General features: G+C 59.5%; 4 protein-coding genes across 4 annotated transcripts; 3 read left to right on the plus strand and 1 right to left on the minus strand.

Moving 5' to 3' along the window:
• Window positions 1-620: 620 nt before the first annotated feature.
• Window positions 621-1,773, minus strand: TMEM256 (transmembrane protein 256). Its single transcript, XM_059998765.1, has 4 exons — window positions 1,630-1,773; window positions 1,297-1,328; window positions 960-1,040; window positions 621-862 (listed from the first exon to the last, which is right to left on the minus strand). The coding sequence occupies exons 1-4, from the start codon at window positions 1,712-1,714 to the stop codon at window positions 719-721; spliced, it is 342 nt and encodes a 113-aa protein (XP_059854748.1). The 5' UTR covers window positions 1,715-1,773; the 3' UTR covers window positions 621-718.
• Window positions 1,774-5,928: 4,155 nt separating this feature from the next.
• On the plus strand, window positions 5,929-17,611 carry NLGN2 (neuroligin 2). The gene is made up of 7 exons (XM_059996272.1): window positions 5,929-6,385; window positions 9,884-9,934; window positions 12,059-12,208; window positions 12,382-12,567; window positions 12,690-12,882; window positions 13,248-13,844; window positions 14,645-17,611. The coding sequence occupies exons 1-7, from the start codon at window positions 5,929-5,931 to the stop codon at window positions 15,516-15,518; spliced, it is 2,508 nt and encodes an 835-aa protein (XP_059852255.1). The 3' UTR covers window positions 15,519-17,611.
• Window positions 17,612-18,144: 533 nt separating this feature from the next.
• On the plus strand, window positions 18,145-19,367 carry SPEM1 (spermatid maturation 1). Its single transcript, XM_059998051.2, is given in 6 exon segments — window positions 18,145-18,288; window positions 18,388-18,445; window positions 18,645-18,831; window positions 18,833-19,024; window positions 19,026-19,063; window positions 19,066-19,367. Coding segments are annotated over 6 exon segments (921 nt in total).
• A 2,004-nt stretch (window positions 19,368-21,371) lies between these two features.
• Window positions 21,372-23,183, plus strand: SPEM2 (SPEM family member 2). The gene is made up of 4 exons (XM_059996648.1): window positions 21,372-21,386; window positions 21,438-21,578; window positions 21,740-21,797; window positions 21,931-23,183. Exons 1-4 carry the CDS (start codon window positions 21,372-21,374, stop codon window positions 23,181-23,183), a joined length of 1,467 nt encoding a protein of 488 aa, XP_059852631.1.
• Window positions 23,184-23,513: the final 330 nt, after the last annotated feature.

Here is a 23,513-nt window from a genome sequence, read left to right on the forward strand (position 1 = left end):
CTTAACCCTGACTTCTACAGTAAGGGGCTGCTCAAAAAACCGTCTACCCGGATACCAAGGGGGAAAGGGGTGGGGTGGGAGGAATTGGGAGACTGGGATGGACACATATACATTATTGATACTATGTATAAAATAGACAACTGATGGGAACATACTGTAGAGCACAGGGAACCCTACCTAATGCACCATGGTAACCTAAATGGGAGGGAAGTCCAAACGGGAGGGGATATCTGTATGTGTATAGCTGATTAATTTTGTTGTGCAGTGGAGGCTAACACAACATTGTAAAGCAACCATACTCCAATAAAAAATTAAAAAAGGAAAGAAAACCCACTACCCTACAGAAATCTAGTATTAATGCTAGTGAGCATCAGAACCACAAGATGAGCTTATTAGAATACAGATTGCCAGGCCCTGAAGAGGGCTTTGGTAAGAATCTGCATTATTTCAAGCATTCTTTATGACTCTAATGTCCACCAGTTTAAGAACCTCATAACAAGTTAACTTGAAGTGAACCCTGACTCTCCACCCAGGCCCAAGTCTCGCTGATTCGGTCTTAGGAAAGGGAAGGAGTTCAAAGGTTGACAATCCCTACCCTTCCTCCTTTAAGAGGTTAAGATGAACAAAGACTCCAAAGTTCTTTATTTGCCTTTCTCTTTTAATCCCCTCCCTGCTCCACTTCTAAAAGGAAGTACCCAGAAATTAAACACAAGGAAGCTCAAAGAGCCAAGGCAAGCCAGCCCAAGAGTAGCAGGCTCCCTCCCACAGGGGCCAAAGTCTGGACGCTGGGGTCTCCACTCAGAGCCTGGTAGTAAAACGTGGTGCAGAATAAGGTAGTTCCAGAAGCTAGCAGTAACCCGGCCTGAAGGAGATACAAGGCGGAACGCAGGCCAGTAAGAACAGGGCAGGCTAGAGGGAGTGGGGGGGGCTTGGTCAGGGTTAGGGGTGGGAGGAATTACCCAGAGGGGCTTTCTGCACAGGGGCACCCCTAACAGGGCCAGGCTGTGTAAGAAGTGGTGTTTGTTGGTCTTGTCAAAGAGCTGTAAGAAAAGGAGAAATGGGGGGACTTCCTAAGCAACGAAGGATCCCGGGGGGACACAACGGACAAGAGTTCGTCCTTCAACCCCACCTCTCAAGTCCCAGCTTGCCCCTCCCTCAGGCACCCAGGCCTCAAGAGTTGCATACCTTGCCGCTACAAAGGCCCGCGCCCCGTCCCTCCCCTACTTCCCTCAGGGACCCCAGACTTTTTGCCCTCATAGGCCCCGAAGCCGAGGAGCCCAAGGGCAGTTACTTCACCTCCTTCCCGTAGGCATCCGGAAACTGGGCTCCTGTGGAAAGGAGAAGCAAAGGTTACCAGTCCTAGCGCCAACCTCGACCGCCCCCACTCCCAAGGGGACCCAGGTGGACGCAGGAGAGAAAGGGCGCCCCCAGTAGGCTTCTAATTGGTGGAAACACGCATTGGGCAGTTCTGGGAACCAAATGGGCCGGGCTGAGGGACTTTAAAAGGTTTAGGGATCCGCGGGTCGTCTGGTCTATGGGAGGGCCGACACTTCCCATAGACTCCGCCTCTGCACCAGACCCTAAAGATCGCCCCCAACACAATCCCAGCTCCGTCCCCAGCCTCCTGACCGTGCGCCCCGTAGGAGGCCAAGCCTAAGGCCCCAGCTCCAGACAAGGCGCCCAGGCGGCGGAAAGCAGCCCCCAGACCAGCCATGGCAGTGGACGGTCACGCGCCGGACGAACACCGCCTGGGCCACCCAAGAGGCCAGCCAATCCCGATCTCCCATGCAAATAAAGTCCACATGTGCCCAATCCGGTCCGTGTTCATTTCAGCGTCCAGGTCCTCACCCGGGTACTTGGGCCTTTGTAAAACCTCTGTTGAGTGGCGAAGACTTCTGGCGGGCGGAGAAACCAGAACCAATTAGGAGCGGAGGAGCGGAGCAGTGGAGGCGGGGCTGGGGGGCGGGACTAGAGGATTTGCGTCACGGATTGGCCCACTTTCCAAGTTGGTAGCCTCTTTTAACACCTCGCCCCCCCCCCACCTCCGGCCAATTTCCAAAGATCCCGGTCCCCTTGCAAAGTTCCGCCCCTTTCCCCACAAGCTCCTCCTTTTCAGCTTTAAACCAGACCCACTCCCAAAAAGAGGCGGCCTCACGGATAGCCAAGCCCCACCCACCACCGTTAAACCCTGCCCACTACCCAAATGGCCCCTCCTCCAGAACCGAAGGCTCCGCCTTCATACGATGTCCCGCCCCTTAGAGTTCACCCCCTCCTTCCTTCCCCACCCCCCGCACTAACTGCGAGAACCCGGAGGGTGGGAGATAACGGTGTGTGTGTGGGGTGTCTCCACCCTGCCCTGCTGGCCTGCTTCGTCCATCCGTCGGTCTGTCCACTCCCGTCCCCTTCCACCTTCTCCAATCCCCCCCACACTCTGGAGGGCGGGCGGGCAGGCGGGTGCGAACGAGGGGTGTGCGCCGCTCTCTCGGCAGGGGGCGGGGGAGGCGGCCGCGCGGTGACGCGCGGGGCTGCTGCGGCTGCTCAGCCGGCGGATCATCACTCTCTGGCTGGGATGGACGCGGGGCGGGCGGGCCCTGGCGCGCGGGGCCAGGAGTCCGGGCCTCCCGGCTGCTGAGCGTTGCCCGAAGCCTACCCCTTACCTCCGCTTTCCCTCCTAGGATCTGTGCCGACCCCCGCCCCGGGGCTCCAGACTCGGCTCCCGCCCTCCTCTGACTCCCCGGACCTCCCCCTCCCGCCCGCCCTCGGGATCGACTAGATCCCTCCCCCTCCCTGAGGATTCCGGCTGGATCCCTGCCCCTGCACCGCGGATCTTGCGCTCCCGGGTTTTGGCCCCCTGGGGATTGCCGTGGACTCCTCCTCCCGTACCCGATCCCTCAGGATCCTCCGCCTGTACCGCCTTTTGGTCCCTCGAAGCCAGCCCACGGAGCCAGTGGATTCCCAATCCAGCCCTGTCCCGTTGCCTCCTCCTCCCTCCGCCGTCCCCACTGCGGGGTTCCCTGTTCTTGGGCTCCTCCTGACCCCATCCCCTACCTCTCCTTTCCCCGGGGATCGACTGGATCCCGGCCCCGCCCCCGGGGGCTGGGGCGATCTCCCTCCCCCGCCGGGTGAGGCGCTGCGGGCGGGGGCTGGGCCTGCGGGGCCGCGGGGGCTCAGAGGCCGCCGCCCCCCTCCCGAAGCCCGTCCGCCCCCTACTCAGAGCCCTGGATGGAGGCACCACGGCCCCAGGGCTGAGCCAGGTAGGAGCTAAGCCGGGCCGGGTGGAGGGGGCTGCGTGGCGGTCCATTGGGGTCTCCCTCTCCCCATCTCTCTCCCTGCGCCTGGTTTCCCCCAGCCTGCTCTGTCTGCGTGTCTCCGCCTAGGGATGCTCTCGCCGTGTCTCTGCGTCTCGGTCTCTTTGTCTCTGCCTCTCTCCAGCCCATGAATGATCCTTTGAATGGGCCCACAGACCCCGTGTGTTCCCATCTCCCCCTCCCCCTCCTTCTCCCCTTCCCGGCCAAGCCATTTTCCCCACTGCAGGAAGAAGCGGGGGGGCTATGGCCTGAGCCCCCGTCCCTCAACTCTCCCTGACCGGGGGAGTCAGGCCTGGGCAGGAATGGAGCGAACAAGGCAGAGGGATGGGGGGGGGGGCAAGATGTGGCAGACAGAGATGAGGAGAGCAGGGGAGAGAAAATGGGGAGACAGAAATAGGGAAAGAGAGAGAGAAATAGAAGGGGATTGAGAGAGAAATTTGGGGAAGGGATTTGAAGGAGACAGAAAAATGAGAAACACCAAAGAGGAAGGTGTAGAAGAGAGATGAAAGAAGACTGAGGGGCGAGAGACTGAAGGCAAGAGCTGGAGCAAGCTGGAAGAGGCCGTGGAAAGCTGCTCTGAGGGAGCGCTATGGAGAGGAGAGAGATGGGGGGGGGGCTCCAGTGGGAGGGAGGAAGGGAGAGAAGCTGGCAGGGAGGAGGCCAGGGGCCCAAAGTACCTTAAGGGAGGTGGGTGACAGAGGCAGACCTTGTTCGCGGGAGGCGGAGGGGGTGGGTGGGGGAGGGGCGGCAAGGCCATGGAAGCAGAGTCCAGCCTGGCATAGGCAGAGGAGAACCTAGAGGAGCCAGCGCCAAGCCCCCTCCAGGTGATGGGGGAACAGGAGCTTAAGAGGGCCTGAAGAAAGGGAGGGCATGACTGGGTGTGTGTGGTAAGGATTCCTGTGTCCTCATCTCTGGAATAAACTGACACCTGCAGAGAGCCAACCGCGGGCTGGTGCCTGGCTCTGAAAACCCCGCGTCAGCAAACAGCTCTGGCGGCTGTGGGGGGGACGGGGGGGCTTGCTGAGATGACCCGGGTGTCTGCCCCTTCAGTCTGATCTGTTCCCTTGTCCTGCTCCTGCTGCCCTGAGCACCCAGGCATCAAGGCAGCAACTGTGGGGGCTGGCAAGGGGAAGGGGAGGTGAATAGCTGGGATGGGATGAGAAGAGGCCAAGGTTTGTCCCCAGGGCATGGGTCAGAATGCCATGCATAGAAGAAGAGGTGTCTGGGGTTCAAGGCTGTTCAAGACTGTGGGAGGGGAGCCATTGGTGGGTGCACCTGATTCTCCTTAAAGCCACCTCAGCACCCCTTCTCCCCAGCCAGAGGCCTGGTCACTAGGGCTAGTTCTGACTGGCCAACAAGGGGCAAGAGGCAGCTCTTTTAGGGTTCTCTAGGCCCCTAGTCTCCAGCTCCCCTCAACACATATACTTCTCCCTCTATGCGAAGGCTGGGGGAAACTCTAGCATTCTGACTCATGTCTCTGCTCTCCTCCTCATGCCCTGAATGGACCCCATAACCAACCCAGCCCCTTCCCGTCTTCCTCCAGACCCCCACCCCCACCCCCACCCCCACTCCAGGGTTAAAGCTGCAGCCCGTTGCCGAGGTAGCATTGCGGGGCAGCATCCTGTCGCCCGGCAACCGGCTGCAGAATCACGCACCTGTCCCCGGATTTGCCCCTCCAGCATCCCCTCCCCATCCTCTCCCTGCCTCAAGGCACCTTAACTTCTGAGGGGAGAAATGGAGAGGCCCTGGGGTGCAGGGGTCTCCCCCACTACACAAATCCTTCTAGAATGAGATGTTGAAGGGAGGGTAAGGTGCTGGGCTTGTGCAGTCCCAAGAAAGACCCAAGTCTGGCCTGGGGTGGGAGTTCAGTGCCATGAAATTACAGCTCAGGAGTGATTAACACGTATAAACAAACCCACCACTTCCTGCTAATTAATGACTTGGTATTTTTATTTTCTCTTCCTTGTCTGTCTCATCCCTCCCAGGGAGGTGGGAACTGGGACTCCTGAGTCCCTGAGGAGAACATGCCTGGGAGGGATAAACAGCTGGAAGGGGAAGTACTGGGTCTGGGGAGCTGACCCTCCTTCCCCTCTGGTGGTCCTAGACGTTTAACACATCTGGACCTCACCCCAGCCTCAGACTTTTCTATCTGGGTCCCTGCTGAGGGGAGGGGGTGGCTGGGGTGGGGGGGGAGGTGTCAAGGGGCCAGAGGATGGAAGAAGGGGGACAACTTGGTCTGAATTCCGAGTCACTAACCACCTGTCTCTTCTGTTTCCCCATTCCTGTCTGTCTGCCCCGTCCAATTTCCCTTCCCTTCTTGCACCTCTTCTCTGTATTTTTCTGTCCGTCCGTCTGTCTGTCCCTCCTCCCCGCAGGTTGGGCCTGCCTTCACCTTCTCCCACTTCCTTCCCCTTCCCCACCCCTCGCCCCCTCCATGGAGAGGAACAGACCCCTTCTCTGTCCCGTCTAACCCAGGTCCCTCCCCACCCCCCTCCTCCCTCCCTTTCCCCCGCCCCCTCCTCCCTCCTGGGGCGAGGGGGGCCTCCCTCCCTCTCCCCCCCCTTCTCTCTCTCTCCGAGGGGGGGGGTCCCGGGGAGGGAGGGGGGGTCCCCCGATCAGCATGTGGCTCCTGGCGCTGTGTCTGGTGGGGCTGGCGGGGGCTCAGCGGGGGGGAGGGGGTCCCGGCGGCGGCGCCCCGGGCGGCCCGGGCCTGGGTCTTGGCAGCCTCGGGGAGGAGCGCTTCCCAGTGGTGAACACGGCCTACGGGCGAGTGCGCGGCGTGCGGCGCGAACTCAACAACGAGATCCTGGGCCCGGTCGTGCAGTTCCTGGGCGTGCCCTACGCCACGCCCCCCCTGGGCGCCCGCCGCTTCCAGCCGCCTGAGGCCCCCGCCTCCTGGCCCGGCGTGCGCAACGCCACCACCCTGCCGCCCGCCTGCCCGCAGAACCTGCACGGGGCGCTGCCCGCCATCATGCTACCCGTGTGGTTCACCGACAACCTGGAGGCGGCCGCCACCTACGTGCAGAACCAGAGCGAGGACTGCCTGTACCTCAACCTCTACGTGCCCACCGAGGACGGTAAGGGCGCGGGCCCCGGGCCGGGCCCCCGGTGGACACAGCCCACAGACATCCATGCACACCCTCAGGCGCCGGCAGGCCCCGGGCCGGGAGCTGGGCCTTCGCCGGGGCCGTGAGGGGCAGTGCGTCCCTGCGGGCTCTGCGTGCCCTCCCAGGGTGGTACGGGTCCCTGCCAGGCAGTCCTAGGAACGAATCCCACAGTCAGCCCAGAAGCTCTTTGTGCACCCAGAGAGCCGATGGCAAGGGCAGCAGGACTAGGCTGGGCCTACCCACCCTCTGCCCACAGAGGCACACACAGAGGGGACACTGAGGGCGGTCAGGTGGTGGAGGCATCCATCATCAGCTGCGTAGACAGCCACTCCGGCTCTGCCCCATCTCCTGCGCCCAGGCCTGGGCTTGTCCTCAGCCACTGCCCACTTGAGCTCCACCTCCACCTCAAGGACAGCAAAGACTCCTTCTCCCCAGGCCAGCATGGGCAGACGTCCTTCTGTCACATGCAGGGCCCCTCACCTGAGCTGAGTGCCTCTTCCCCAGGATGCTCTGTCCCCTGATCGCTATACACTCCCGAAGGCTCAGGGAAGCTCCTTGCCAAGGGCCCCTCCACTCACAGCACAGCCCTCCCATCCCCAACAGAACACCTTCCCCGGGGCTCCGAGCTGGCTCTTCTTGACAATGAACTCTCTAGTTCACTGCGGCAGTGCTCTAGTCCCTAGCAGCAGTTTCCCACCGGACAGTTCCCCCCAGCCAGCCTCCAGCACATCGAGCCCAACCAGTGTCAGTACCTTCCAGCAGCCCATGGCAGAGGGTAATCAGCAGGCCTGCAGCCACCCCGACAGACCATCCTCACAAAGAGCGCCCACGTTATCCTTCCTCCTCCCCGTGTCACCACTCCGAAACCCCGACACACACAGAGACCATCCACTCTGATAACACCCGCCACAGGCCGTTTTCCAACAACTTTACATATAGGCTTGGTATCCAGGAACCCCACTGTACACCCTACACACCCAACACCCACACATCATGAACTCAAGTCCCACTACAAGACCAGGAATTTCAAATACTCAACACTCAGGTCAGGTACCCAACCGACCGGCACACTGACCTTGTGCTCTAGAATCCCACATATCAAAATTCCCAGCACCTTCACACAGCACGGACGCCAGCACTTCTCTGGAATTGTGTACCCTGTCACCCGTGTAGACCTGTGCTCCTCAGTGTCTCTGGGTATAGATCATGTGCCCTAGTAACACCCATACACAGACCTTTACCCCAGTAACCCTGCAGCTGGACCACGTGCTCCAACAGGCTACTCACACCACGGTCCCCTATGTTCTCAACACCTCTCAGACATTGCTTACTCCAGCTCCTGCCTAGAGGTCATCAGTATCATACCTCAGGCTGTGACAGCACAGGTGGCAACCCTACACCCTACTCACAGATCAAGTACTCCAACACCTCGCTCCCTGCACCCGGAGGACATGCCAATCACAGAACACCTCATGCACCTCAACACCATCACTACCCCTCCCCGTATAAGCCACGCCTCCTAGCCACCCATACACACAATGCACGGAAGTTTCTGCCCCAATCCTGTACAGATTCCAAGCACTCTGATAGACCACTTACCCTAATACATTCCACACATCCTCCCCAATATCCCAACACCCTCTGCCTCAGAGCCGTCCACTCTACCTTCCCTTGCCCTCTCATGGACCACCTACCTACCCCAGCGCCCTCCTACCAGTGAATTATTCACCCTAGTGCCTCCAATAGGCCACCCATCTCAATGCTCTCCACTCGTGGACTCTCCACCCACATCTTCAGGTAGAAAGCTGTCCCGCCTGCAAAGCCCCGCTCAGTGGGCTATTGTCTCGTCACCCCTCATGTGAAACATTCACCCAGCACTTCCCACTAATGGACTGTCCACCCCAGCACCTTCACACAAACTGCCCACCCTGCCCCCACCCCACCCATGCCCACACCTTCTGTATTTTTAACCATCGCTTATTGCAGACCTGCTTGGGGCCTGACACATTCAGGTGATCTCACTGAATCTTCACACCAGCTCTGAGAGGAAGACATTGACTCAGGCACACACACACACACACACACACACACACACACTCATACACACACATCATATTCTCACGCGCACACACGCCCTGCTGACTTCATCCCCATCCCCATCCCTATACTGTCAGAGAAGAAAAGGCCCTGATCCTAATGGGTCCCCGTGGGGCCATCACCACCAGTTGGGAGAAGCCTTGTGGAGGCTGGCCTCAGCCTTACTGACCCATCCCTCCTCATGCTGGTCCCCAGGCCACCGAGGAGAAATTGATCAGCCTGGGGGAACCCCTCAGGTCTCTGGGTTCCAGCTCTCCCTTGACTAATCTCGCAATCTGAAAGAAGCCTCGAGCCAAACTCTGAGCCCAGTCTGAGGCCTTTCCTTGACGGGGCACACCTTGCACCTCCCCGCGCCTCCTGGCACCTTCTGTGTCGGGCTGGCTCAGGGCACTGTGTTTCCTATTCCCTATTTGTGGACTGAACCCCCAATTGGGGAGGGGGGCTTTTGGCATTAGAGCAGGGGTTGGTGGGGGGCTGGCGCCCCTGGTGGGGAGTTCACCATCTGTGGGGGAGGAGAGCAGGCCTGGGTAAGGGATGAGGGTGGGGAGGGGGGTCAGAGGGAAGAGGTGGAGTGGAGGGCAAGACCTGATGACCCCTTTCCCTGCTTCACCCCACAGTAGGGAGATGGGGTGAGAAGTCAGGCTTGTGAGTGCGGATGGAAGAGAAATGCTGGCTGGTGAGAGGCTGGGAGGTGGGCAGGCATCCCTCGCTGACCTCCCCCCTGCCGGCCAGTGGAGAGCTGAGGGCTTCCAGGGGCTGTGAGCTGTGGGGACGGGCTGCCCCACCCCCATCCTACCCTCTGCCCTCCAGATGGGTCCAGAGGGAAGCAGAGTCCTTTCTGCTGGAACCCCTCCTCTCTACAGCCTAGGGGAGTGGGCAGGTGCTTGGCTGGTCCTGAAGAGGGCCTGCGTGAGTGGTGGCGCCCCTCCCCGGGCGGGACACAGCTGGCCTTGGGCTCCCAGGCTCCCTGGTTGGCTTCCCCTCCCCTCCCACCCACCCCACCTCTAACACCGTTTCATTTCCAGCAATTAGCAAACACTTGGACAAGCCAAATCCTTTCCAGCCAAATCAATATGTCTTAAGACAGGCCTCAGCCCACTCAGGCACCCCACCCCCCCAAAACCAGCCTTTTCTTTGGGGCATGACTTTTTCCGGGGAGGGGAACAAAATTTGGGTTGTAGAAACGTTTTTCTCTTTTCTTGGTTTCTTTTTCTTGAAAACAAATTTTGCTTTTTTTGGCTTATTTTTTCTGCCCTTCACCCTCCCCTTTTCTGCTTTCTCTCCTCCCCTCCCCATCCACCACCTCCCCTCGACCCCCATCTTTCCCCACAAAATTGTCCTTTTTTCTCTGTTTTGTGTTCCCGGTCTTAGGTCCGCTCACAAAAAAACGTGACGAGGCGACGCTCAATCCGCCAGACACAGGTAGATTTAAAAATCCCGCTGCTGCATGTGGTTGCTGATAAGAGGACGTTCTCGGCCCCGCCCCCTAACTAAATGCCCTCACAGCCCTCAAGGCCCCTCAGTCGTTTTCCCAACTAAAAACGAAAAAGAAAAGAAAAGAAAAATTTGTAATAATTGGAAAAAAGAATTACGAAAACTTCAAACGAAATTTGAACAATGTTGGACCCACTAGAAAACCGGCAAGAAAAGCTTAAACATGGTGAAAATAAAGTGCAAAAAGAAATTGGAATGTCAGAAAAAAAACAAAAACCAAAAAAACACCAAAGAATTGGATAAAATGTTTAGTTTGACAGACATTTGGACTGTTTTGAAACTTGTGAAATATAACATTTGAAAAAACAATTTTAATTTGGAGCAAAATAACATTTGAAAAAAACAAATTTAAGTTGGCAAATTGATGACACAGTCGAGACAGCAGAGACCTGCTACAGTTTCCAAAACAAAGCCTGTCCGATGCAGAAAACGCACATTTGAAGCAAATTAAAGAATTTGGACATTTTTGAAAACAGGGCCCAATATCTTGAAGTTTCACCACAAAATTTTGAAAAAGTGCAAAGAACTTTTTTCTTTTTTTCTTTTTTTCCAAAAACGGATCTTTTTCGGTTTCTTGGTTTTTTGGGGTTTTTTTCTTTTCTTGTTGAATCTGCCCCGAGAGCTTCTTGTTTTTTGGTTGTTGTTTTTTTCTTTCTTTCTTCTTTCTTGATCCTGTTTTTTGTTGTTGGTTTTGAATTCTTGTCGCCCCAGCCCCCCTTCCTGCTCCTCCCCTTTCTGACTCCCCCTCCCCCCTCGCTGGGAGTGGAGGTGCTGGGTGGGGAGGAGCGGGGAGGAGTGAGGACATTTAGGACAGGACCTCGGAGGGAAGGAGACCAGCCTGAACTGTTGGAAGGCCACTGGAGGTTCAGGAACAAAGGGAAGAATAGGATTGGGGGAGGACACAGAGAGGGCACTGCCCACCTAGGAGCTCCTGGCCAAAGTCAGGTGGAAGGAGGTGTCATAGAAGGTCCTAAGAGACAGGAGGCAGGAAGCTGTCTGTGGGGGGATGGAGGGGAGTGTCTCAGTGACCTGTTGGTTGACCTTCTGCCAGGAGGGAAGTTCCTAGCGGCATGAGGGAGGCGGGCAGAGGCACTGGGGACCAGCTGTGCTGGCGTCACCCCAGGCCTGGATCTTATTTGCCCGAGTGCCCAGGCTGGTCAGAGATTGCAGGTGTCAAGAAAGAGGAGGGCCTGGAGACCAGGGGTGACGCCAGCACAGGCACTGTGGCTGCATCGTGGAGGAGCTGCAGGGGCAGGGACCCTGGCCAGCCCTCTCAGACTCCCACCCTCTTCCGGAATTAGTTACCCCTCAAGGGGCCTTCTACACATGGGAGTGATCATGGGATCCTTTGGGGACATGGCAAGAGAAGGGTCCAGAGCTCAGGACTTAGGCCAGTTTGGGGGGTCCAAGACTAGAGCTGCACCCTGGCTTCATTAGGCAGGCTCTTTCCCACCCTGCCGCCTCCTGCCACAGTAATTAGGCTGGGGGTTGCCATGGTAACTGGGGAGGTGACCTAGAAAGGAATTAGGGCGGGGAGGAGACCAAGCCCCCAGGGACCCTAGGGCCTGGCACCCCCTCACCCACAGACCAGGCTACCATGTGGAGCTGAGGCCCACGGCCTGAGTCGAAGGAAACGCCAGGACCCTCCCAGGATCTCTAGCTCCAGTGGCAGCCTTGGGAGCTCGCTCTTCCTAGGAGCAGGAAGGAGATTTGCTGTGTGTGTGTGGGGAGGGGTTCCCCTGGGTCCAGCAGATGCCCTGAGGAGGGCCAGCCCCCAGCCCTGCCTCTGCTAGGCTTCTTGGAAGGTCTGCCAGGCATGGGGAGAAGTGCTGTAGGGCACACCGGCAGGAGGTGGGGAGGGATCTTCTGCCAGGGCTAGCTGGGGAGGGAGGGAGGGGAATCCGGTCTTGCCCCCCAGGGATGGGAGTGACATGTCCCCTGAGCTCAGGGCTGGAACTCAGCAGGCCTGGGAGCTGGGCGGTGCTGCTTCTGGTCTGACTGTGTCCTTGTCCCCCACCCCCCGGCCCACCTACCCGCCCCCTCCCCACGCAGATATCCGGGACTCCGGGAAGAAGCCGGTGATGCTGTTTCTGCATGGCGGCTCCTACATGGAGGGCACCGGGAACATGTTCGATGGCTCTGTCCTGGCCGCCTACGGCAACGTCATTGTAGCCACACTCAACTACCGGCTTGGGGTGCTCGGTGAGGGTGGGCAGCCAACTCTAGGGGCTGGAGTCTGGGAGGAGGGCCTGCTGGCAGGGCTCCTCTAAACCCAGCAGAAGCAGAATGGCTTCTGGGTTGGACTGAGCTGCCCAGAAAGAGGGAAAGCGTGCTGTGACACCCCCAGGAAGCCCCCTTTCTTCCTCTACCCCCAGGTTTTCTCAGCACTGGTGACCAGGCTGCAAAAGGCAACTATGGGCTCCTGGACCAGATCCAGGCCCTGCGCTGGCTCAGTGAGAACATTGCCCACTTTGGGGGCGACCCCGAGCGCATCACCATCTTCGGATCTGGAGCAGGGGCCTCCTGTGTCAACCTTCTGATCCTCTCCCACCATTCGGAAGGTACCAGCCACCTCCTCAGCCTGTCCCTCCTGTCCCCTTTCTCACACCCCCGACCCCACCAGGTCCCCCTTCTCCTCCCTCAGGCTGTTACAGCCCAGCCTAAAGCCTGCCTGTCCCACCAGGGCTGTTCCAGAAGGCCATCGCCCAGAGTGGCACTGCCATCTCTAGCTGGTCTGTCAACTACCAGCCGCTCAAGTACACGCGGCTGCTGGCGGCCAAGGTGGGCTGTGACCGGGAGGACAGCGCCGAGGCCGTGGAGTGTCTGCGCCGGAAGCCTTCTCGGGAGTTGGTGGACCAGGACGTGCAGCCCGCCCGGTATGGGGGTGGGAGAGGGCCAGGTCCAGGCCTCCATTCTCCTTGCTGGTTCCAAGGAGGTTGAGGGTGAGAGGTGCCCGCAGGCCACAAGCATTCCATTTAGCCAGGAGATATGGACTTCAAGGCCCTCCCGGGGCCCTGCCTTCTCCCAGAAGCCTTCCCTAGGCGGAGGTGCCCAAACAGAGCCAGTGTGCACGAGGCTCCATGAAGTGCTTGAGGGAGGACTTCCCGAGAGGCCAAGTACCCTGAAGGGCTCAGAAGGTTTTAACTAGGGGAGAGGGGTCTTCTGAGCAGAGGACTCAGCAAGCTGTGAGCTGAGAGGAGGCCGGTGAACAGGTGATGCGACCTTGACCCCTTCTCCCCAGCTACCATATCGCCTTTGGGCCCGTGGTGGACGGTGACGTGGTCCCCGATGACCCTGAGATCCTCATGCAGCAGGGAGAATTCCTCAACTACGACATGCTCATCGGTGTCAACCAGGGAGAGGGCCTCAAGTTTGTGGAGGACTCGGCGGAGAGCGAGGACGGCGTGTCCGCCAGCGCCTTCGACTTCACCGTCTCCAACTTTGTGGACAACCTGTATGGCTACCCGGAGGGCAAGGATGTGCTGCGGGAGACCATCAAGTTTATGTACACGGACTGGGCCGACAGGGACAATGGCGAGATGCGGCGCAAGACCCTGCTGGCGCTCTTTACCGACCACCAGTGGGTGGCACCGGCTGTGGCCACCGCCAAGTTGCACGCTGACTACCAGTCCCCTGTCTACTTTTACACCTTCTACCACCACTGCCAGGCTGAGGGCCGGCCCGAGTGGGCAGATGCAGCGCACGGGGATGAGCTGCCCTACGTCTTTGGTGTGCCCATGGTGGGCGCCACCGACCTCTTCCCCTGCAACTTCTCCAAGAATGATGTCATGCTCAGCGCCGTGGTCATGACCTACTGGACCAACTTCGCCAAGACCGGGTGAGGGCCAGAGGGGCTGGGTCGGGCATCTCTGCGGGTCAGGGCACACACCCCCTCCATCCTCAGCCCCTTCTCTCCCTCTCCTTCACACGGCCATCATTCCTCCATCAAGGCACTCTTGCCTTCTCGACTCAGACACCTGCCGGACAGCTCTTCTGTGTGTGTTGAAGACTCAGAAGAGTTGGACAGAGAGGTCCCTGTCTTTTCTGGGGGGCGGGCTCACTTGGTGCCTTTGGCTCCGTGTCTGTCTCTCCTTCCCTCCCTTGCCCACCCAGCTCTCTCCTTCTCCTCCCAGAGCTCGGCCCGCTGTCTGAGTGCTCCCATCTGTGTGTCTGAGTGTGTGTGAGGGTTTGTGTCTGTCTGTCTATTGCTGTCTCTGCCTCTCTCTCTTGAAATCTATTGATATCTCTGCTTGCTTTGATCTGGTTACTCTGTACTCGCTGGTTTCCCCCTGGCTGTCTCTCATGTCCTTTTGTGTCTCTGTTTCCATATGTCTCTATCTCATTCAGTCTCAGACTCTGCCTCTGTCACTGGTGGTCTGTCTCTGCCCTCTCTGCCCCTCTGTCCTCATCTCAGACTGTCTCTGGCAGTCTGGCTTCATCCCTATTTGTCTGTCTGTCCGTCCGTCTCTGGCAGTTTCTCTGTCTCTTCGTGTCCGTCTCTGTCTCTCTTCCCGTCTCCCCAGCTCTCTGCATCTCTGTCCATCTCTCTCCCCATTCCTCCCATAGCATGCCCCCACCCCCGCCTTTCATGGGAGCCTCACCCTTACTCCTCCTTTCCCTGCCCCCCTGTGTCCACAGCGACCCCAACCAGCCGGTGCCACAGGACACCAAGTTTATCCACACCAAGCCCAACCGCTTCGAGGAGGTGGTGTGGAGCAAGTTCAACAGCAAGGAGAAGCAGTACCTGCACATCGGCTTGAAGCCGCGCGTGCGCGACAACTACCGCGCCAACAAGGTGGCCTTCTGGCTGGAGCTCGTGCCGCACCTGCACAACCTGCACACGGAGCTCTTCACCACCACCACGCGCCTCCCTCCCTACGCCACGCGCTGGCCGCCGCGCCCGCCCCCTGGTGCCCCCGGCACTCGCCGCCCGCCGCCTCCGGCCACCCTGCCGCCCGAGCCCGAGCCCGAGCCGGGCCCCCGGGCCTACGACCGCTTCCCCGGGGACTCCCGAGACTACTCCACGGAGCTCAGCGTCACCGTGGCCGTGGGCGCCTCCCTCCTCTTCCTCAACATCCTTGCCTTCGCCGCCCTCTACTACAAGCGGGACCGGCGGCAGGAGCTGCGGTGCAGGCGGCTCAGCCCCCCCGGCGGCTCGGGCTCCGGCGTGCCCGGCGGGGGCCCCCTGCTCCCTGCGGCCGGCCGTGAGCTGCCACCCGAGGAGGAGCTGGTGTCGCTGCAGCTGAAGCGGGGCGGGGGCGTCGGGGCGGACCCTGCGGAGGCCCTGCGCCCCGCCTGCCCGCCCGACTACACCCTGGCCCTGCGCCGGGCGCCGGACGATGTGCCTCTCTTGGCCCCCGGGGCCCTGACCCTGCTGCCCAGCGGCCTGGGGCCACCCCCTCCCCCGCCGCCCCCCTCCCTCCATCCCTTTGGGCCCTTCCCCCCACCTCCCCCCACCGCTACCAGCCACAACAACACGCTCCCCCATCCCCACTCCACCACTCGGGTATAGGGGGCGGCTCGGGGAGGCCCCCCTCCCCGGCCCTCCCGGCCCGCTCAGAAGGCAGGGAGGAGGACTTGGCGACAGGCTTTTGTCGTGTGGAGCTGTCACACGTCGAGGAGCTTTAGGTGGACGTGGGGCTCCTCGCCGGGATGTGTGCGCTTCTCCCGCGCGGAGTGGCCCGTTCTCTTCTCCGGACTTGGGCCTTTGAACAACTGGGGGGGTGTTTTTTCCCCTCCGTCGTCTGGACACCCGTCTTCGGTGTGTGGAGACGTGGAAGTATTTTCCCACGTGGAGGTGTGCTTTCTCACGAGGGGGTGTGTTTTCCCATGTGCAGGGTGAGGTTTTTTTTTGCCGCCCTGGACACATGTTGGCTCCCTCAAAGAATTTCTGTGGGGATTTGTGCCCCAGAATCCTGTTCCCTCATGCCTTCTCCCACCTCCTCCCTCCTCCCACCCCCTGGAGACCCTGGAAGTGGTGTGTTCACAAACAGCGACCCTTGGCCACCAGACGACGCAGGGTGGTGCCTGGGAAGTAGCGAGGAAATCACAGCCCCCCTGCCCTGCCCCCAGCCCTCCCGCCCCAGCGAAGCATGTGTATCCCCCGTGGCACAAGTGAGGTGAAGCACGGTCTCCCCCGGGCAGGCCTCGCCTTCCACAGATGACAGACGCACATTCCCTGCCGCGGGGAAGGGAGGAGATCCTGCATCCCTGTGCTGCCTGGGAACGTGTCTTCCCCTGGGTCCAGGATGCATTTCTGAGTGGAAACATGTTCTTGCATGTGGATGTATGTTTTCCCATGCAGACAGCCCCTTTCTCCAGCACTTCCCTGCATCTTAGGGCCTCAGGCCCAGCACTTACCTTCTCACAAGGGAGACTTGTGAGAAGGACAAGTGAAAGGACTTCAAACTGACAGAAGCTGAGGGGGAGGGACAAACCCTGAGGAGATGAACAGACCCTAAGCTCTGCCCTTCCTTCCCCTAGAGTTCGGGGGGTGGGGGGCTGCGTGGCACCTGCCACCCACAGAGGCCGTGCATGTTTGACCAAAACTCTCACCGCGGTCTGAGGGCAGCCCTTCTTCCCTCAGTCCTCAGACCATCTCTCATCCGTGCCAAACTGGTGAGGTGGGTTTGAGGGGCGAAGACCCTCCAAAACGTGCCAAGGATTCCTCAGCCCTGGACCCGGGCAGGTAGGATACAGGAGAGGGGGAGGTGGCAGCTAAAGGGGTCCTGTCTGCGTCCCTCTTCTCGCCATGTCTCATCCCTCCCTCTCTGCCCCTGTTTTCCCTCCCCGCTTCGCCGTCCCCCTCTGAAGACATCCCTTCCTGGTCTCAAGCCAGCTTCTCCCCTCAGCTGCCCACCCCCTCCTTTGACCTGCCCCCTCTCCCCCAGGGCTGAAGGAAAGGAGCAGTGGAGGGGGGAGGGGAGGAGAGCAGGGAAGAAAGGCTTCCCCGGACAGGTTGGGGGAGAGAACGGGGTCAGCTGTACTGAGGAACAGATGGAGGGGACAGTGGGGGACGGCGCTTGGGCAGACACCAGCAGGAAGAATTTGATTTGAAAGGATGTGTGTAAGGTGACTGCCCAAAGAGAGACGGTTTTGGCCTCTGGGGAAAGTAACAATGTCGGGAAGGGTTTCAAGGAACACCAGCCGAGAAGGAGCCAATCCTCGTCTGCTGGCATTTTGTGGGTTCATTAGTGCCAAATTTGAATAGGGGGTGGAGTGCTGTCTTCCACTGACCCCCAAATCCCTGGTCTTGGCTCCCCAGAACTTTACCTCCTGACTGTCCCTTCTGCCCCCACCTCCACCCATGGAAACTTAGTTCTTTTCCCACCCCTTCCCCTGCCTGGTCTAGCTCCTTTCCAAACAGCCCTGCCTTCTAAATGCTAGGGACCTGGGCCCTGAACCCTGTAGACAGATGCCCCCCAAACTGGGGCATGGGAGGGGGGCTGGGGGACCCCATGATTCAGCCACGGACTCCAATGCCCAGCCCCTGTCCCCAGAACAATTCCTTGACAATCCCATGTCCCCACCCTAACCCTTCGCGGCTCTGTACACATTTTTAAACCTGGCAAAAGATGAAGAGAATATTGTAAATATAAAAGTTTAACTGTTGGTTTTGCCTGCTGTTGTGTTGGGAGGTAGGGGTGGGGCTCTAAAGAAACAAACCCTGGAGAAGTGACTCTGCCAGTGAGGGAGAAGGAGGGGGTCCGAGCCCACAGCCCTTTCCAGTGAACAGCTCTGAGGTCAGAGAGAAAGGGGGAGTGGGTGCTGGGGTGAGGTGGTCATTGGTAATGGGGTTGTTCGGGGAGTTAAGATCAGGACCAGTGTCTGTGCAGAGGTCAGAGCCTGGCGTAGAGGACCAGGCAGGGGCTGATGGGGACAGACACCAAACAGGCCAGAGGGCCTATGGGCTGGTGCAGGTGGCTGGCTACAGGAGAGACACGCAAGGTGAAGGGTTTGGCCTCTGCTAAGCCCTGGCCCAGGCTGGAGGGTCAAATACAGGCCCAGGACTCTCCCTCTTGGCACATTTTGAGGGAGAGCCCCACATCACTGTGACCTGCTTACCCCCAGGAGTCTCTGGGACAGGAAGGCGGCCGATGGTACTGTGGGCACAGTAGGTTGGGGGCCTAGGGACCCCCATGGCCACGGCTGAGTGGCCCCAGCCCGGGTGGGCCTCGTGTCACAGCCCCAGCACCAACAACTGCCAGGACCTGGGCAACTCCATCCTGTCGCAGCTGGGCCTCATCATCTGCGTTAACATTGGCATCAATATGGTGACACTGGTCAGGGTGGGGCCGGGTGGGAGGGTGCTAGCAGGATGGCTGGGGGGCAGGCCGGGTGGCGGGGGCCTGCCTGGAGTCACTGTGTCCTCCCCCACCTAGCTCTGGCGCAGACTCCGTAGCTTCTTACACCAAGTGTTTCGAGTTATTTGTGAGAAAGGTAAGTGGAGGATGGGGAGGTTGGGGAATAGGAAAGACAGAAACCAGGTGTTCTAGCCCTGACATTAAGTGGGCCCCTTCCCCTCCCGCTCTCCCTGCTCAGACACCATAACTATGCAGCTTCTCTTCCTGCACCCTGCCTCTCCAACCCTGGAGAAGCCAGGCTCCCCACCAGCCTCTGACGTGTCCCTGATCCACAGAGGCTTCTAAGTTATGCTCACCTGGGAAGCAGACCCAGCCCCCGAAGCAGAGCGCCCCTGCAGTTGGCCTGCGGTGCACCATGGACCCTGTGAAAATGGCCGTGTTCCCCCCACCCACTCGCCGCCATCGCCGTCGAGACTCTTCAGCACGCCGCGCCCACCACCCCATAGCCTGGGCCCCTGACAACTGACAGCGATGACGAGAAGCCCCCACTTCAGCACACAACAATCTGCCCCCACAACTGGAATTGCCCCAAGGACTGGGAAGGCTTTCAGTCCATCCAGGGGTTCTGGACTCCCTGGGCCCAGGATGCCGTGGAGCCACCTACCCAGACCATCCGCTTCCAGCAAACTGCAGAGGGAAGGCCGCTCAAAAGAGAGGCAGTCAGAGCTGGGCCTAGAGGCCTACGCGTACCCTGTGAACCCCCGCCCCACAGCCCTCAGGCCCTGAGACACAAGAACCGTTGGGGGGTGCCCCAGGCAGAACAGGAGCAGTGCCCGCCAGCCCAGCCACCCATCCTGGGCCCAGCCCACGTCGCAGACATCCCCCGGCGCCACTCCTCAGGGCGCATAGCCTATAATGCCAGAGACGTGAGGCGGCAGCTGTGGGAGCTGACCAGGGAGGTGGAGGCCCTGTCCCACTGTTACCCCCCGGTCTCTGGATCCAGCACGGCTGAGGGGATGGGAAAGGCCTGGGTATACCATTCCCTGACAAAGAGGTGACTGGAAGAAGAATAAAAAGAAGAGAGGAGGTGGTTTGTGGTGGTGTGGGGGGGTGCCAGGGCCCACACAACACCCAGAAGCCTGGTTGCTAAGGAAATGATCTCCTTGGCAACAGGGCCTAGAGAGCCCTGAGGACCCTCATCAACCTCTTGGCCTCACCAGGCCCTGTCCTCAGCCCTTCCCCAGGCCCTTCTTGGTTCCAAGGCTCCCACCTGCCTCTACTCTGTTCTCTAGTGCCCAGGGAAGCCCCCCAAATCCCATTCCAGATCCCCAGGCAGTACTGGCCTCAGTCTCTCAGAGGTCCGGCTCCTACCAGAGCCCTGGTTTAGGCTGTAACTACAGGTGAGGTGTGGTCCCTCTGAAGCCCTGGTTCCTTTGGGGAGGGATGGCTGAGAGTGAGGGTACCCAGGCCCTCACAGTTCCCCAGTCAGAACCCAAAGCTCCTGTATACTCGAGAAGGCTTGGAGCGGAGGATAAAATATTGAGGACACTCTCAAGGGCTGCGTCCACACAGCCCTGTGTGCCCTCACTCCTCTGATTAGCACTTCCATGTCACAAATGAGACTGAGGCTCAGAGACGCCAAGTGACTTATTCATGGTCACATGGACACCAAGGATCAACTTCATGGCCTCAGACGCTCCATCCCTGCTCCCACAGGTAGATTCCCATTGCTACTGGCCCATCAGAGTCTCCTCCCACCTTCCTCAGTTTCCCATGTAAACTCATCGGGATATTGCATCCACTGGACAGCAGGGAAACCCAGGCCCTACCTACTTCTAGACACTTGGGATCACACACACACACACAACCTGGGAACAAGGAGCCAGGTCGAAGGGCCTAGACCTCACCTTCCATACCAGATGGGGTCCTGGAATGTGAACAGATGGGCCTTTTATGAATCACCCTGCTTCTCTGTTCATTTTCATTTGACTAACGTTATCGATCATTTTAAGCTGATTCCATTAAGTGGGTCTATATTGAGCACCTGCTACGTGTTTGGAGTCTTGATGGAAAATGCCCACTGGCTCTTTCTATTTCTTTCTTTCTTTTTTTTCTTTTTGGCCATGCAGTGTGGTTTGCAGGATCTTAGTTCCCCAACCAGAGATTGAACCGGGGCCCTCATCAATGAAAGCGTGGAGTCCTAATCGCTGGACCTCCCGGGAATTCCCTGTTCCTCTATATCTGTTGAGATGTTCATTGTACAAACAAAATGACTTGAGGTTCCCCAGGTACCACTTTCACAGACCCCAGCAATGAACCCTGTTTATAATAGTAGATTCCTTTTGTCATATCACAATTACATCTATTTTGTGCTTTGTGAATTTCATGTGGTTTTCTCAAGACAGCAGCTAACCGTTTTTCAACTCGGAGGGTTGGCTCAGTGGGAGGGCAGTTGGTTAGGAAGGAGAGAAACCATGGTTGGGGGTGGTCTCTGGCAAAGGTGGCAAACCCTTGCTCTGAAGCGAAGGGGCCAGTGGGCTCAGTGACCACCAACACCTAAGGCTGCAACCCCCGGCCAGGAAGGGGTGGGTACGGTGGGTACTAGAGTGGTTATGACAGGGAAATGGGCAGGACAAGGAGGGGATGGTGCAGTGGGGCGACCCCAGAGGGGACTCTTACTGTCACTCATCCATCTAGTCACCCTCGCTGCTGGCCCCAAGCAGGCGTGGGTGGAGAATAACAACAGGCTACATAACCTGCTATAATGTCTCGAACAATGAAATGGAGGAAATCCTTTATGCATGATTCAGGCCCTATGAAGACTGTCTCTCATCTGTAGCAACCATGCTTGCAAATCAAGTTAAGCAAGGCCCCGTGGAGACAGAAGGGCAGACTGAACTCTGGGGACTAGGCTCCATGTAGTGGGAGCCGAGGGCAGAGATGGCCACATAAAGGGCCAGCTGAGTGGATGAAAGATTGGCCACCTCGGCATTGTGACTCCCTGCAACGTGCCTCATTATGCATGCTCCCTCACCTGTTGGTGGGTGTCCGCAAGTCCTGGCATGACTGCACTGTGGGTCAGGGCCGGTGGGGGGGGGGGGCGCGGCCCGCGGCCCAGATGGCCCTAGGACCCCCCCACCGTGGAAAACCGGCTCTGGTATGACAACCTGAGGTGCTGCCATCAATACCAAGAAAGTACCCAGAACGCGGAGGACTTCCTGCTCCTGCTGCTGGGCCTTGTCAGCACTGGGATCAGCATGGCAACTATGGTCAGCGATGGTTGGGGACCACCAGTAGGGGTGAAGAGGGCTGAGGGTGGGAACCAGCTGCAGCCTGCACCTCCGTCTGCAGGAACGGTCTTGGCGGGAACGGGGGGTGAGGGTGGAGAGCCTGGCCTTCATTTTCACCCACCCCACCCCACCCCACCCAGGTATGGCATGGGCTCCAGAATGCCTTAGACAAGACCATCTGTTGGATTAATCAGAAAAGTAAGTACGGAAGACAGGTAGGGGGTACCCCGCCCCCGCCACTCCCAGGGCCCTAGAAACCCAGGCCCCCAGGTTCCCAACCCTGAACTCTTCTGACAGTTGCCCTGCCCTCACGGACTCTCGCCTCCCCCAGATGAAATCTCGCAGGCTTGTGAAAGTTCCCCCAAACATCCTCCAGCCAAGGCCCAAGATGTCCACATCCACTGCATCCTGGACCCTGTGGAAGTGAAGATGGCCCGGCCCGCTTGCTACTCCCTGTCCTCCTACCATCATCTCCGCAACCGTAGCCGCAGCTGCAGCCGCCGCCCCTGCAGCCACCAGCGGAGGCCGAAGAACCGCAGACAATTCCCCTACAGCCGCTCAGGCTTCCGTAGGCCGCATCGCAGCCACGGGATGTCACAGCTGCGGCCGATGCCCTCCTTTGATCGGGAGGACCCGGACTCCTACCTGGAGGAGGAAGATGACCTTTCCTTCCCACAACCCAAGTACCCGTGCGGCTGCTGGGGAGGGCTCTACCAGCAGATGGGCCTGCCTTCCAACGTGGGCCTCTGGGGCCGTCAGGGTGGGATCCTGGCCAGCCTGCCACCACCCTGTCTCTACCTGTCGCCCGAGCTGCGCCGCATAGCCAAGCATGTGGAGGCCAAGTCCGAGCTAAGGCTGCAGTCCTTCGGGGCCCCCTGCTCACCATCCCGCATCTGGGGCAACGTGGAGGCTGACCAGTGGACCTCGTCTCCACCACCTCTCCGACGGCTGCCCCCTAACCCCTCGTGGGTCCCTGGGGGGCACAGCACTTACCCCTCAAGGGGCCAGCTGCCGTATGACTCCTGGGATCAACGGCGGCGTGGTCTGGAGGGCTCTGAGCCTCCATCCACTCTGGTGCCTCGGGGCTGCCGGCCCGAAGCCTGGCAGCGCAACTCCTCCCCGGCCCATGGACGGAGCCTCCCCAGCTGTGCTCACAGCCAGCCCAACCGCAGCCCGCACCCCTTCACGGGACACTTGAATTACTCCCAGGATCCCCACGAGGTGCGGTGCCGGGCGGCCGAATGGGCTGAGACGCTGCCCGTGCGGCGCCCTCTGGCCACATCCGCCTCCCTCACGGTGCTGGCCGAGGCCTCGGACCAGCGGGCCCCGGCTCCCAGCTCAGCGCTGCTCCTCCGCCCCTCCCAGCCCCTGCCCGACGTCCAGGCTACCGAGCACCCTCCACCCCCACCCACCTTCATGCCACTCAGCCGGAACCCGGGGGGCAATGCCAACTACCAGGTGTATGACAGCCTGGAGCTGAAGCGGCAAGTGCAGGAGAGCCAAACGCGGGCCAACTCGCTGCTACCTTCCACCTCGGCCTCCAGGCCCTCTCTGCACGTGAGCCAGACTGGGAAAACGAACTGACCAGCAGCAAATGGGGGCAGGGGCGGGGGGCGGCAGGGCATGGAGAGAGGAATAAAGAGCGCCAGAGTCCAGGAAACATTGGTGGTCTGTGGCTTGGAAGCACCACTCCTTCTGCCAGCCTGGGTCCCTGCGCTTGGCTTCCTGCAATAAGAAGCCAGTGTCCCCTTCTTGGCCTGAGGGTCCCCTTGGTTTAGTGGCCACAGTTCTGCCAGCAGGCCCCTCCTGGTCCTATACCATGCACTAAGTACATCTGCAGCTGCAGACTCCAAACCCCTGGTCTCTGGGCACCTCCTCTGTGTCTCAGCTCTCCCTGTCCCCAAAGAGCCTCAT

The sequence above is a fragment of the Delphinus delphis genome, chromosome 19 (assembly GCF_949987515.2).
Source record: "Delphinus delphis chromosome 19, mDelDel1.2, whole genome shotgun sequence".
Classification (NCBI taxonomy): domain Eukaryota; kingdom Metazoa; phylum Chordata; class Mammalia; order Artiodactyla; family Delphinidae; genus Delphinus; species Delphinus delphis.